The sequence below is a fragment of the Pyxicephalus adspersus genome, chromosome 8 (assembly GCF_032062135.1).
Source record: "Pyxicephalus adspersus chromosome 8, UCB_Pads_2.0, whole genome shotgun sequence".
Classification (NCBI taxonomy): Eukaryota; Metazoa; Chordata; class Amphibia; order Anura; family Pyxicephalidae; genus Pyxicephalus; species Pyxicephalus adspersus.
In genome coordinates, this window is record NC_092865.1 from 61516273 (window position 1) to 61529102 (window position 12830).

Here is a 12830-nt window from a genome sequence, read left to right on the forward strand (position 1 = left end):
GACATTGCGATCCTGATTGCATGACGTGGTCTTTATCTCTCTGTCTACTGATTTATCTTGTAGTAGATATTGTTTTTTCGCAGCTAACGTTATATTGGTGTTTTTTGTAACACTCATCCACGTTGGGGTTTGGGTTGTAGTGGCTAAGTGTCTTCCATATTACAGAACATGTACTGTTGAGTATTAAATACCTTCAGCTAGCTGCACCATGACATCAACTGACTTTTTTGGCATACAATTTGTATCTCCCCTCCTATTGTGTGTTACTTCCCCCTCTCCTAGATTGTAAGCTTTTTGGGGCAGGGTCCTCCCCTCCTCCTCCGTCATTGTCTGTATCTTGTTTGTCACTTGCAACCCCTATTTAATGTATAGCGATGTGTAATATGTTGGCGCTATATAAATCCCGTATAATAATAATATCTGAAGGTAGCCTCGGTTTATCCATTTTGCACCATCTTTTTCAGTTAACAATTTCCAGGCTGGAGTCTGGTTTGATGGCAGTGATTTGTAGGCTTTGGGTGGAAATCTGTGAGTTATCCCTCGGTCAGTGTAGTGTTTACAGGACACGTAGTACTGAGCCTGGCTTATAGGGTAAATATTAGCGTTTTATCACCAAGCAGAGGACGTGGCTGCCTGTGACTGCAGGATACGCATATAAGATGTTCTGTACAGCTGTTCATTTTCTGCGGAAGGCAAGGGACTTTACCTGGAAATAATTCTTTGTTATTAGCCAGGCTCACATGGTTGTTGGCTATAATGTTAAATCTAAGGTCCAGGCCAGTGGTAAATTCATCTATGTAGTTGCCAGCAAAATGATTCAATATCAGTTTAGGTATCTACTTCCCTTAATACCTTACATTTAAGAACTGAGACCATGGACCTGATTTATTAAAGCTCTCTGAGGCGGGAGAGGATTCACTTTCCACAGTGATGCTGGGTGATCCAGCAAACCTGGAATAATTTCTTAAGTCATTTGCTATTTGTTAGCAAATGTTTTCAATCATGAACCAGATCCAGTCCAGGTTTGCTGGATCACCCAGTTTTACTGATGAAAATGTATCCTCTGCAGCCTTGGAGAGCTTTAATAAATCGGGTCCAGAGAGAAAGAATGTTCCTCTAGATGCCCCGTGTACTAATATGCTGATTGCAGTGACATAATATCAATTCAATTTGTAATTTGCTTTGTACTTACATAAAGTGTGATCACTGTCATTCGTGGCTTCGGACTTTCACCTGTACTTTATTACGTAATCCTAGAGCCAGTGATATGCAATTTATAGCTGGGAAAATGAATAAAGATGTTTCTGGAATGTCTCCAGAGACCTTTGCTCTGTGCTGAGCCAGCAAACTGTATTTTCTGCCAATAGTACATTTGCGGTTTCATTCTCAGAATGAACATTGATAGGGGAGGAGGATTTTTCTGAACAGCATTTAATCAGGTTCTATCTGTCAATTATTTACCAATATTAAGAGCCCATTTACACCAGAATCATTAAGATTATTATTCTTAATAAACAGTATTTATATAGAGCCCAGTTCACAGTGCTGTACATTAAATAGGGGTTACTAATGACAGACCGTGACACAGAAGGAGGACAGGATCCTGCCCCAAAGAGCTTACAATCTAAGAGGTGGGGAAAGTATCACACAATAGGAGGGGGATATGGAGTGGTGGGAAGTAGCAGCCCTGGAAAAGTCTTGGAGCCGTGCATGTGAGGAGGTTATGAGTGAGGAAGTCATTGGAGGAGGGAAGAGAGCGGCTGGGGGAGTATATTTTTGCCAGGTCAGAAAGGTAACTGGGACATGAATTGTGGAGAGTTTTGAAGGCAAAACACAGGAGCTTGAATTTAATTGAATTTAAGCTGTGTGTTGCAATGGCCAATATTTTATGAGTTCAGGAACAACCAATTGGGCTGCTTGTTTTTATTTTTTTGACTGTGGATTCGCCTTAATGCACAAACAATAGGTCCTGTGCATATTTAAAATGCAGCACACCACAACGTACAAGGCACCCCAACACACATATACATTGCATTCAAAGAAAGCTGGTGCTCCTCTACCCCAATGAAATATAAACAACGGGTTTTACAGAGGGGCAAAATATTGCTTCCATGCTGCACTCCAGCCAGATCAAAATGAAATGAAGTAAACCAGCGCCATCCCCATGCAGAGCAAAGCAACAGGTTACATAAAATTGATGTCACGTTTTTTGTAGCAGAGAATAATCATTCCTCTGAATCATTAAAGAGGAAGTAAACTCAAAAAAGGTGAACACAAAAAAAAATCCACTTACCTTCAATCCCGCATTGCACTTGATCAGTCCGGGGGTGTCTTCCATTGGGTCCCGCCTCGTCCTGGCATCCGCCTTCGGGCTGGCACTCCAGGCGCCGCCATCTTCTTTTTTTTTTTTTATTCCTTCTTACTACGTCACCCGATGCCCTGCGAAACGCGTCATCTATTTTGCTGCAACAAATGCAACCATCACGTTGATCCTTCATGCAGCATATTTTTTATGAATATGGACTAGAAAACTTTCCATCTGCAACAAAATCAGTTTGCGTATGATTGATATGTGAATAAGTTTTGTGTGTACTTATTTTGAATGTTATACTTTTATTACATACCTCAGTAGGGTTGATTACCACAACAGGATTGTCCATCTTTCCCAGACCCCATTTAACTAAATGTATGATCTACCTTTTTTTATTGGGTCAGTTTTGTATTTACTATTCTCATACAGCAATGGTTACATGGAAAGGGGGGCTGGATCTCATAACAGGACCTCTTTACTGTCTGTTTTATAGCTATAATGCAATAAATATAGATGGAGAAGGAAATCATATTGAATAAGTAGACCAAGGGTTTTAGATCAGGGTTAAAATGTATCTACCTAAAATATTATGTTGCAGTGAGCTGGTCTGTAAATGTAGTTGCTGTCTTTTTTTTATTTAATTTTTTTTTTTCAGGCTTTATTCCCAGTCCTGCAAATATCACTTTTTGTCCCTTTGTATCTAAACTCATTTGTCCATTGTGTCTATAGAAGCCATCATGGATGTCACCTAGGCTGGACTTGACAAAAAACATTTCATGATTGATAGATGGGACTAGAAGTTTTTGGAATAAACTTAAGGTTGTGTGTGCTTTTAAGCTCTATAGGTACCAAAAACACAGCATGTCCAGCAAGATCAGTATTAGTTTCTGTAATTGCTAAAAATATTTCAAAATGTGGTGTCAGCATTTTTTTTCAGGCTGTTCCAAGTTTTTTTATTTTATTTTAGGTTTATGTAAAGTTTAATATATTTAGAAAACATATAGTAGGTTAGTTAGTGGGATTTTCAAATTATTGTCAGTATATCATTACATCATGTTTTATACATCTTATACTAAATCACCCAATCTTATTCACACAGGCCATGTATCCTTCACATGCCAAGCTTACTGACAAAGAGGTAAGTTTCCAAGAAGTTTTCTCTTGGTTCCTTTATTTGTTTATTAATTGTAATTGAATAATTGTACTTTAGTGGTTTCATCTATTTCAGGCATGTCCAACCTAGGTGAAAGAATGATAAACTCACCTGTGTAATCACTAACAATATGGAAAACTTAGTATAAAGCTACATACACATGCTAAATCAGTGACCTTTTTAACATGGGGGAAGCCTTGAAAAAACTTTCAGGTCTTTAGGGAACCCCTGGTATATTTATCCATAATTTACAGTACATTAGTATGGTGGTCATTTGGGTAGAATGTAACCTTTATAGATGGTCAAAATGATCACTAATGTCACTTAAACTGACCTGAAGGACTCTATTTGGTTTTTTAAACACCAGTTTGACATGTCTTCTCCACTTTCTATTATGCCATTACTGGCTTTGCTTACATAGCTTACCTATCCAACCTGACACACTAGAGTCACTAATGTAATACTCCTATACTGAGGGGGGAAGCTTAATGGTACAAGAGTTGGGGCTTGACATTACATATCTAAATTTCTCTAAACTCATGTTAGCATTGTTGGTGGAGCTATAGGATTTAATAATTGATCTCTGAGAGGTCTCTCCATCCAGTACGTAATTTAGGACCTTCTTACTAATATGTCTTCATTCTAATTTACAGAAAACCAGCATCTGCTACCTGTCATTCCCTGACTCAAACTCAGGTAACGTTGTTTTCACTCACTTTGGTTGTGTTTTATCTGTTTGTTAGGTGCAAAAAAAAAAAGCTGTTTCCCATGCCAGAAATCTTGCGGTCTGATAATATCCCTTGATTTCTGTCCATGTTGTCATTGTTGCTTTTTGTCCCATTGGACAACTCCCTCCCTATGTTATGTAGCAGTTGGGGTGGTGTCCTGTAGTTCTAACATACTTCTTGTGCTGGGGTTGTCGATACTGCCTTTGTATAGATACAGTATGCAGAGTGAGGATTGTCACCCTAGGACTGGATGTGTGGAATGGCAGTGTCACCAGAAGAATATAAAAGTAAGAAAAGCCTGCAAAACTAAAATGAATGCAGCATCACATATTAAGACTGATGCAATATACACTTTTTCCTTAGGTTTGCATACACTTTATAATGTGACTTTTTTTCTGAAAAATGTAGATGCCTGACTCCAATACTATCTGATTTACTGGCCTGTAGAAAGCATGAATAACAGGAAAATCAGACTGTTACTGCATACATGTCAAAGGTTCAGAGTCAATGGTCCAAGACTACAGAAGATAGACTATAATTGGAGAATCTGGGTGATACAATAAATCTGTAAGGGATTCGTTAAAAATAATTTGCTATTTGTTGACAGATGTTTTTCATCCTGCACCAGATCCATTTAAGGTTTGCTGGATCACCCAGGTTTTTCCATGATGGTTTATCTTCTCCAGTCTTGGAGAGTTTTAATTGATCTGCCCCGTCAGTTTTAAAGCAATTGGATCAGCATGACAATGCTACTATGGCAGCCCCTTTACTGTCTGCTACAGTGTTCTCCCCAGACCCTTTTAGTTGGGTGCACCACCCGGCACCTTTTAGCAACCACCCAGCTGTTTTGGGGTGGTTACTGAAGAGTTGGGTCACAATACAGGGACTGCCACCCGCCTACAGCTTCTCCCCACCCAGCCTAAAAAACATCTGGGGAAAATACTGTTGCTAGTTTAATAGAGTAAGGGTGGTAAATTGCCTTTTATACTAATCGTTAACGTGTGCAGCTTCACTTCCTGGTTGTCACAGTGTTTCTGCATTTTTCTCGAGGTATTGTGACAGTGATTGATTTAAGAGAGCTCATCTATTTTCATTTGGCTCCCATTCTAGGCTGCCTGGGGGACACTCAGTTCTGCTTCAGGTTCCGTCAGTCAACAGGCAGAAAGTCATCCCTGCATTGTGTCTTGGATCAGGTGGACCGAGATTCACCCGTTTACTTAAAGGTTTGGCAGTAGAAACCTGTTTATAGACTAAACACATTAAATGCTTTAAAGTAAAATGTTGAATGTGAATTCAAAGCAATTTTATAATTCATCTATGTGAAGAGTTGTAATTGCTAAAAGATTTGTGGTTCTGTTCAGATCACCCAGGCTTCCATTCAAGGTAGCTTAGCCAGTTTTGTGACCTAATCTTTTTCCGTTTTTGTAAGCAATGCTGCCTGGTCTTTGGCATATCTCCACTAAGCTGATTGGACAGTGAAGGAACATCAGTGAACTAGTCAATAATTTATTCTGTTCAGTCTGTTTTTTCTTATAATAGCACTATCCCACTGTAGCTCACAGCATTGCTCTTCCCTTTGTCAGTCCACTGTGCAGAGCATAAAAGTATTTAATATAAAGACACATTCAGGTACTGATGAAATTAATGTTAAAATAATCAATATCAATTTGGAGTTCAGGTTTATGTAAAAACTGTTGCTAAAAATCTATGAATATACTGTACTGCACTGTGTAGTGACTTTTTTGCCTTCAAGTATTCGTATTTTGTGTTTTCAACACTTCCTATGTGTATAATCTGTCAAATGCCCATTGCTTTAATGTTATCAACTGTTTAAATTCTCGTTTGGCATTCCATATATATTTGAACATAATATTATTATTAATATTATTATACAGTATTTATATGGCGCCGACATATTACACAGTGTTTTCAAAGTCCATAGTCATGTCACTAGCGGTCCCTCGAAGGGGCTTACAATCTAATGTCCCTACCTCAGTCATATGCCATTATTACAGTCCAAGGTCAGTTTTGGGGGGAAGCCAAATAACCTAACAGCATGTTATTTTTGGAAAGTGGGAGGAAACACAAACACGGGGAGAACCTGCAAACTCCATGCACATAGAGTCCGGGTCAGGATTCGAACCTGGGACCCAGTGCTGCAAAGGCCAGAGTGCTAACCACTGAGCCAGCGTGCTGCCAAGGTAACATGGTGTGATGTAATTTTTTTAATGTAGGTTCACCAATGAACTAGGAGTTTTATTCTGTGGGCACCATCTATACTTTTCAGAACGTTGGGTCCAAACTTCATCCCACATTGGATTGCATACAAGTTCAGTGGGTTGCCTGCATTGCACTGTGAGATACAGTTGTGGTTTGCCAGGACTTGATTGACTTGGCAGAGTAATTGCGGGCAGTTTAGTGGGGTGCCCTGCTGAGACTCACTGCCAGTATTTTCACTATATAATAAGTGGTGCCCTTCAACATTTTACAATGGCGGAGCTTCCAATCTTTTATTCTGTGAACATAACATTTAAAATACCTTCATGACTTTAGAGCAGGTAGCTTATATGTTTTTATTATATGTTCCGGAGCACCTTGGAATCCCACAAATCCATGAATGTCCTTACTAATATGAAGGTTTTGGTATTTAAAGGGGGTCCACACTGGTAAGACCTTGTAAAATTTTGCATAGAATCAATTTTGTGATTTTATGACCCTAGAGAGTTCATGGAAAATGTAAAGATTCTGTCCTCAGTTTATTTCAGATTGCAGCTAATCAAATGAACAATGCTTATTGTAAAACGGATTCATCCTTCAAATAAAATAAAGCCTCTTCAAATCCTGTTATATAAAAAGACATTGATTTTTTTACCCTGAAAACTGAAATTCATATATATCTATCTTTTTAACAGAAAGATCCATCCTGTTTCTATGGTTACGTATATTTTCGACAAGTCCGAGACAAGACATTAAAAAGAGGATATTTTCAAAAGGTAATTAAGAACATGACAGTTGCATCGAGCGCCGATTGCTGGCTGCGGGAGCAATTAACCCGTGCTCGCATCTCACTGTCTGCGCTTGTCAAAGGTCTGAGAATAAATGGGCGCACTGCGGTGAAAATTTTCAAATGCTTTGCTATGTGTGTTTTCTGTAACTAGACATAAAATGCTAGTTTACCTATATTCATCTATACTGATCAGTGGCTGCTAAGGTAAATGCTCCAGTGCTTACTGCCAACCTGTATATTTTTCTTTATGTTTATGTTAGTATGATGACAATGTATATCTTTTACAGCAGTGGTGCCCAACCTTTCTAACAACAGAGCCCAGTAACATAGAATAAAATTTTGACATGGCCCAGTATATGTACAGCTTACACTACTTTGCTATGCTAGCTGAGAATAGCTGAGTAGTGTAAGAGAGCTGGTTTGCTATTAGGTGGCAGATCTTCTGGGAATGGGAGTGTGAGCCTTACATACATTGCTCTGCCATTCTCAGCAGCTCCTGTGTAATCAGTGTGAGGAGAGCTGCCTGCGCTCCCGCTGTTTGGGCTCCTACTGTCATTAGCTTTAGAGCAGTGTAAGAAGGGCCACCAGTGCCGGCACTTCTGCCTCTCGCCATTTGCGGCCCCCAACTCACCAGCCACGGACCAGCACCGGGGGCCACTGTTTTACAGTATCTCACACACTTTTCCGTTTGAATATCCTTATGGAGCCTAGACATTCATTAACTTCTGGAGCAAGCTCCATTCTGGGTTCAAAAGCTTGGTGAGATTTTCTTTTCCTTTTTTAACGTTGTATTAGACTCTTGCACACTAACTGTACTGCTGTAATGAATGGATTTGTCTTTGGATTTTTTTTCAGTCCTTAGTTCTGATCAGCAAGCTACCATACATCAATTTCTTTCACACTGTGGTGAAGCAGATCGCCCCTGAGTATTTTGAAAGAAATGACCCATGCTTGGAAGCAGGTAATTGCCTGATCATATTCTGTATCACTTCATATACACTTTAATATAGAAGTTGTTAAAAGAAAGTCTTGAAAGGCCAAGTAAACCAGCTTTCTGTTCCAAGCCTTCTTTTTAGAGGTTGAATCATAAAAACACAGTAACACATTTTAAAACTTCTTAGACTTTTTTAGATTACGTGTGTGTGTGTGTGTGTGTGTGTGTGTGTGTGTGTGTGTGTACATCACATTCGTAAGATTTTGATTTTTATCCAGCTGTTAAATGGAACACACCTTTCCAGCTAAAGTAACTACTTACCCCCCGGCTCAAGTGAATCTCTACGGAGATCCATTCAGTAAAAATTCTCCACACATCCCCTGAGGAAGCCTAACAGTGAAGTTTGTTGGGGTACGAAACATTTAATGGTACTATTAAATCAGGGATATTTTTGTCTAGCCAATCAATCATCCCATGCCTTTCAATGGGAAAGACCAAGCAAGCACTGTGTTTTCTACAATCCAATATTTGCCGCTCTAAACCCTAGCTTTTTTCTGTCATTTAATAAATCCTATATAGTGATGTAGTTTGATTTACCCTATCATGCTGAAACCAATGCCATCTTCCAGTATCAACCCCAATAGAAAATCACACAATACAAGCTTTGGAAAATGAAACTTCAACTGATGTTGGTTGGTGCTGTGTGTGATTCTGTGTACACAGGAAGTATAATACGGTAATTTAAGTGAACTGTGACTTCAGTACAGGTGCAGACAGTTATTGGAGCATTGAGCCACAAATGTCTGTTACATGTAATCTGCATTTGCTTTTAGCTTGCTCTTTATTAGTTTTGGCCCAGCAGTACAACCTCATATCAATCCCATCATTGCCTGAAAATATGCAGCATAGCTAGTTTACACAACACAATGTTTCATCCTATTTTACCCCATGTAAGGGCTGTTTATCATTAGGCATTGTTTCTGTGTGATGTCACTTCACTAACAAGCTGGGTTTGCTTTGAAAAAAAATCAGATGAAGCAGATAAAATGTGTTTTGTATAAACAAAGGTCTGTCCTATAAAACAATCTATTAATAGGAAAAATGAACAAACTAGGTGGGCTGACATGTGTTCTGCAGTCATCAGCATTCTTTGCTTTTGCTTTACTCCTCATTCTGCAACACCCATGAAAATGTCTTTATAAACAGTTGCAGACATATTTAAATACAGAGTTTAAATCAGTTGATCATCAGAAAAAAATTCTAGTTTCAAACCTAAATAAAAACCATTGTTGTGGTAGTCCTAGATATAATTACTAAAATGTATGTAAAAAGCTGGACAGCCGCTGTCACAGAACACAGCAGTTTGGGTCTTTAGCAATCTAACGCACCCCCTGCATAGTCCCTATTCCACATCACTCATTGTCCTTTAGTGGCTTTGTTGACTGGATCACTGTGAGGATGGCATAACTGACCGCTGGAGATCTGTGTGCTACCAGCACAGGGCAGCGTTTACTACTCACAAAGAATAAAGCTTTAGTAATTTCCTGTTGTGCAACATAACTGCTTAGCAGGTGTAAAAACAAAACATTAACTAGGCTTTACAATATGCTCACACTGAAAATACAAAATAAATAGACAGCTATGATTAGGGGTGGACATGTGTGAATGATAATATCATATTGATGCTTTAAAAAATTATGCAAGGCGTTTGCATAGTTGCCTCAGTTGCCTGCATTTTGCAAGGAGTTTGCATGTTCTTTCTGGACACCCCATTTTTCTCCCACATCCCAAAAACATGCAGTTAGGTTAATTAATTCCCCCAAAACTGACCTTGATGTGTGTTAAAAAACTGAAAGCCTGGTGTGAGTTGCAAAGTGCGACTGTTAGACAAAAAAATAAAAATAAAAGGTGCAAGTACAGAGGAAATTATTGTGTGCTGGGGTTCTTGAAGAAGTTTGCTGCAGCACTAAATATATTTGTGGTCCCAAATTTGTCAAAGGCATTGAGTGGTGTCATACTGTACCTCGTAAAGTACACCATTTTGGAACATTTTGTGGAAAGTAAATGTATGCATAAGGGCAGTGTTCAACCCAGAATTGTTTTTAAGCTGGGTGGGAAAAAATGGTAGGCGGGTGGAACCCCCTAAATTGTGACCCAACTCATCAGTAAACACCCAAATACAGCTGGGTGGGTGCTGAAAATTGCTGGGTGGTGCACCCAGCTAAAAGGGGCTGGTGAGAACACTTCATACAGGGCAGGAAGCAACAGGTGCTTACACACACATTTCAGGTTCTCTAGGGGTCCTCCTAAACCTGCAGCATAGTAATTGGTCAAATGTAATACTATATGGTTGTGTTGAAGGTCTGCCCTCTCTTGTAGCTTTTTAGCCAATACAGATAAGTTTTTTCCAGAATGGTTGTGAATATGTTTTTATCAGTCGCTTTTTAGACATGTGTAACCAAATGCACATTTAGAAGTCTGAAATTATGAATGTATAATTATATATAATTGTGTTACCACCTCTGTACCTGGTAAACTTTACTAAAAGTAGCTTTTCTCTCACCTTCTGCAAGTTATAAACATGAAATATCTCTATTATGCTATAAACTTTAAACTGAAAATAAATAAAAAATGCATAAAAAAAGACATCGCAAAAAAACACATGTGCATGTCTTTTAGGGTTTCATTCTGCTACTCACAGCGCTCTTAAAATGGATAATGTATATTTCGCAGAACTATGCCTCATCCAGTTTTATGAACTTTTTATCTTTTGCAGAATTGATTTCCAATGGAACTTTGGATTGTATTTTGTAGCTGACCTCATGGACTGTTAAGAAACATCCACTTTATTGAATTATAAATAAGTAATGGGATCCTTTAATCCCTGATTAAACTGTACAGTAAACTGGACCTGAAGTAAAAGATTAACTTCAAAGCTAAACTCATGACATATATAAAAGTCAACCTAATGCATTCTTAAAATCATTTAATGTATTTGTTAAATGAAGCAGTGTAAGTATTAGAATGTAACCTGGTGTAAGCCTTTTGCAGCCCTGTTCTATAGATCTTCAGTGTGAGAGGAAGTAGCAGTACATGGAGCCAATCAGCTCATGCATGTGCTGACAAAAAGCATGGTGAAAGGGAGAGGAAGCAGAGTAACCGAGAGATGAGCCCATCACTGTGCGGTCTCTCCTTTTGCTGTCTGTTTACCAGTTGAGTTGTATCTAGGAGGTCCTGGGCTAAAGGAAGTGGGCTGAATGATGCTGCCCATCAGGCTGAGAACATCTAGTGGCAGAATAGGAAATACTGTTGGGAAAATCTCTGGATTCTAGGTGAATATTGCAGCAAAAACTGGTTTTGGTCTTGTATCTTGTTAATTTTTTTCTTGTTAGAGTTCTGCTGTAAGTATCTTACCATACCACCCACCCCCACCCGTACTTCTTCCTACCAAAAAATAATTATATGAACCCTGACATACTGTTTAAGCAGCAAGTCAATACCTGTTCCTCACATAGAATCCCACCTTGCTTTGTGGGGAAAGGGGGCGGGGGGTAGAAGCAGGGTCGTTTTCATTCAATGGTTAATGGTTAGGCACCCTCAAAACAGAGGTATTCCAGCCATTTTCATTTAAAAATGCAACATTTTTTAAAATATATACAAAAAATGTTCAGAACCCCCAACAAACAACTAAACTGTTAAATTACACTAGAGAACAATTTTGAACACATTTTTTGTTGACTTCAATTTTTAAGCTTATTTACACTAAAATAGGTATGCTGATTCTAAAAGTGCAGTTAGGTTTCTTCTATCACGTCATTTTTTTTCTCTACCGCTTATAAAATTGCAATTACTGTAGTGTGGATTTGTATAGGCTATTTATTTACACGCAAGACAGCGTGGTTGGAGGTTGTGCGCTGCTCTACATAGTGAATAAGCAAAATGTATTTTTTTACTTACACATGTATTTCCATTCTTTCGGATCATGTCTGGCTCCTCTGTTTCTTGTCAGAAGTGCCTAAACAACCCAGATTCATTTTGTTATATCTGTGGCATTTTTACCATTCCCAGTCAAAGGGCGAACATCAGCACATATGTAGAGCAAGCCTATTTGGCATATTTCTTGGTGATCAAGATAAGTATTGGGCCCCTCATAAGGTGTGCAAACAGTGTGTCGAGGGTTTACGGATGTGGACAAAGGGAACACAGCCATTTGGTATACCTATGGTTTGGCGAGAGCCAGGAGATCATTTCAGTGACTGTTACTTATGTATAGTGAAAACTTCAGGATATAACAAGAAAAATAAATGTAACATAGTATCCTAGTCTACCATCGGCTATACGCCCAGTGGCTCATTCAGATGCAATCCCAGTGCCGATTTTCGTTACACTACTCTCTCTTGAAGAACATGATTATGGTGATGAACTAGGTGACAACACGTGATTTGGGACTATCAAAGAAGGCTTCAGAACTCCTAGCCTCAAGAGTTTCTACTTTAGAACCAGAAAAATTGCATCTCTGCAGTACTTTAGAACTGACAGTGGCTTTGTGTATTGCCATAACATACCTGGTTAAATGGAGGAATTGTGAATTCCAATCTATACTCAACTGAATGGCGACTATTCATCGATAGCTCAAAGCGGAGCTTAAAGTGTGCCCTCCTTCTCAATGGCATTATATTTGGATCAGTCCCAATTGG

The 12830-nt window shown here is 38.9% G+C and overlaps 1 protein-coding gene across 1 annotated transcript in view; it reads left to right on the top strand.

Annotated features, from left to right (window-relative positions):
• The window catches only part of DENND6A (DENN domain containing 6A), a 43677-nt gene that overhangs the window by 5878 nt on the left and 24969 nt on the right, over positions 1-12830 (top strand). The window contains exons 2-6 of the mRNA XM_072420891.1: positions 3411-3449; positions 4118-4160; positions 5303-5415; positions 7105-7185; positions 8055-8160. Of these exons, the coding sequence (XP_072276992.1) occupies positions 3411-3449; positions 4118-4160; positions 5303-5415; positions 7105-7185; positions 8055-8160 (382 nt within the window). The remainder of the gene's footprint in view (positions 1-3410; positions 3450-4117; positions 4161-5302; positions 5416-7104; positions 7186-8054; positions 8161-12830) is intronic.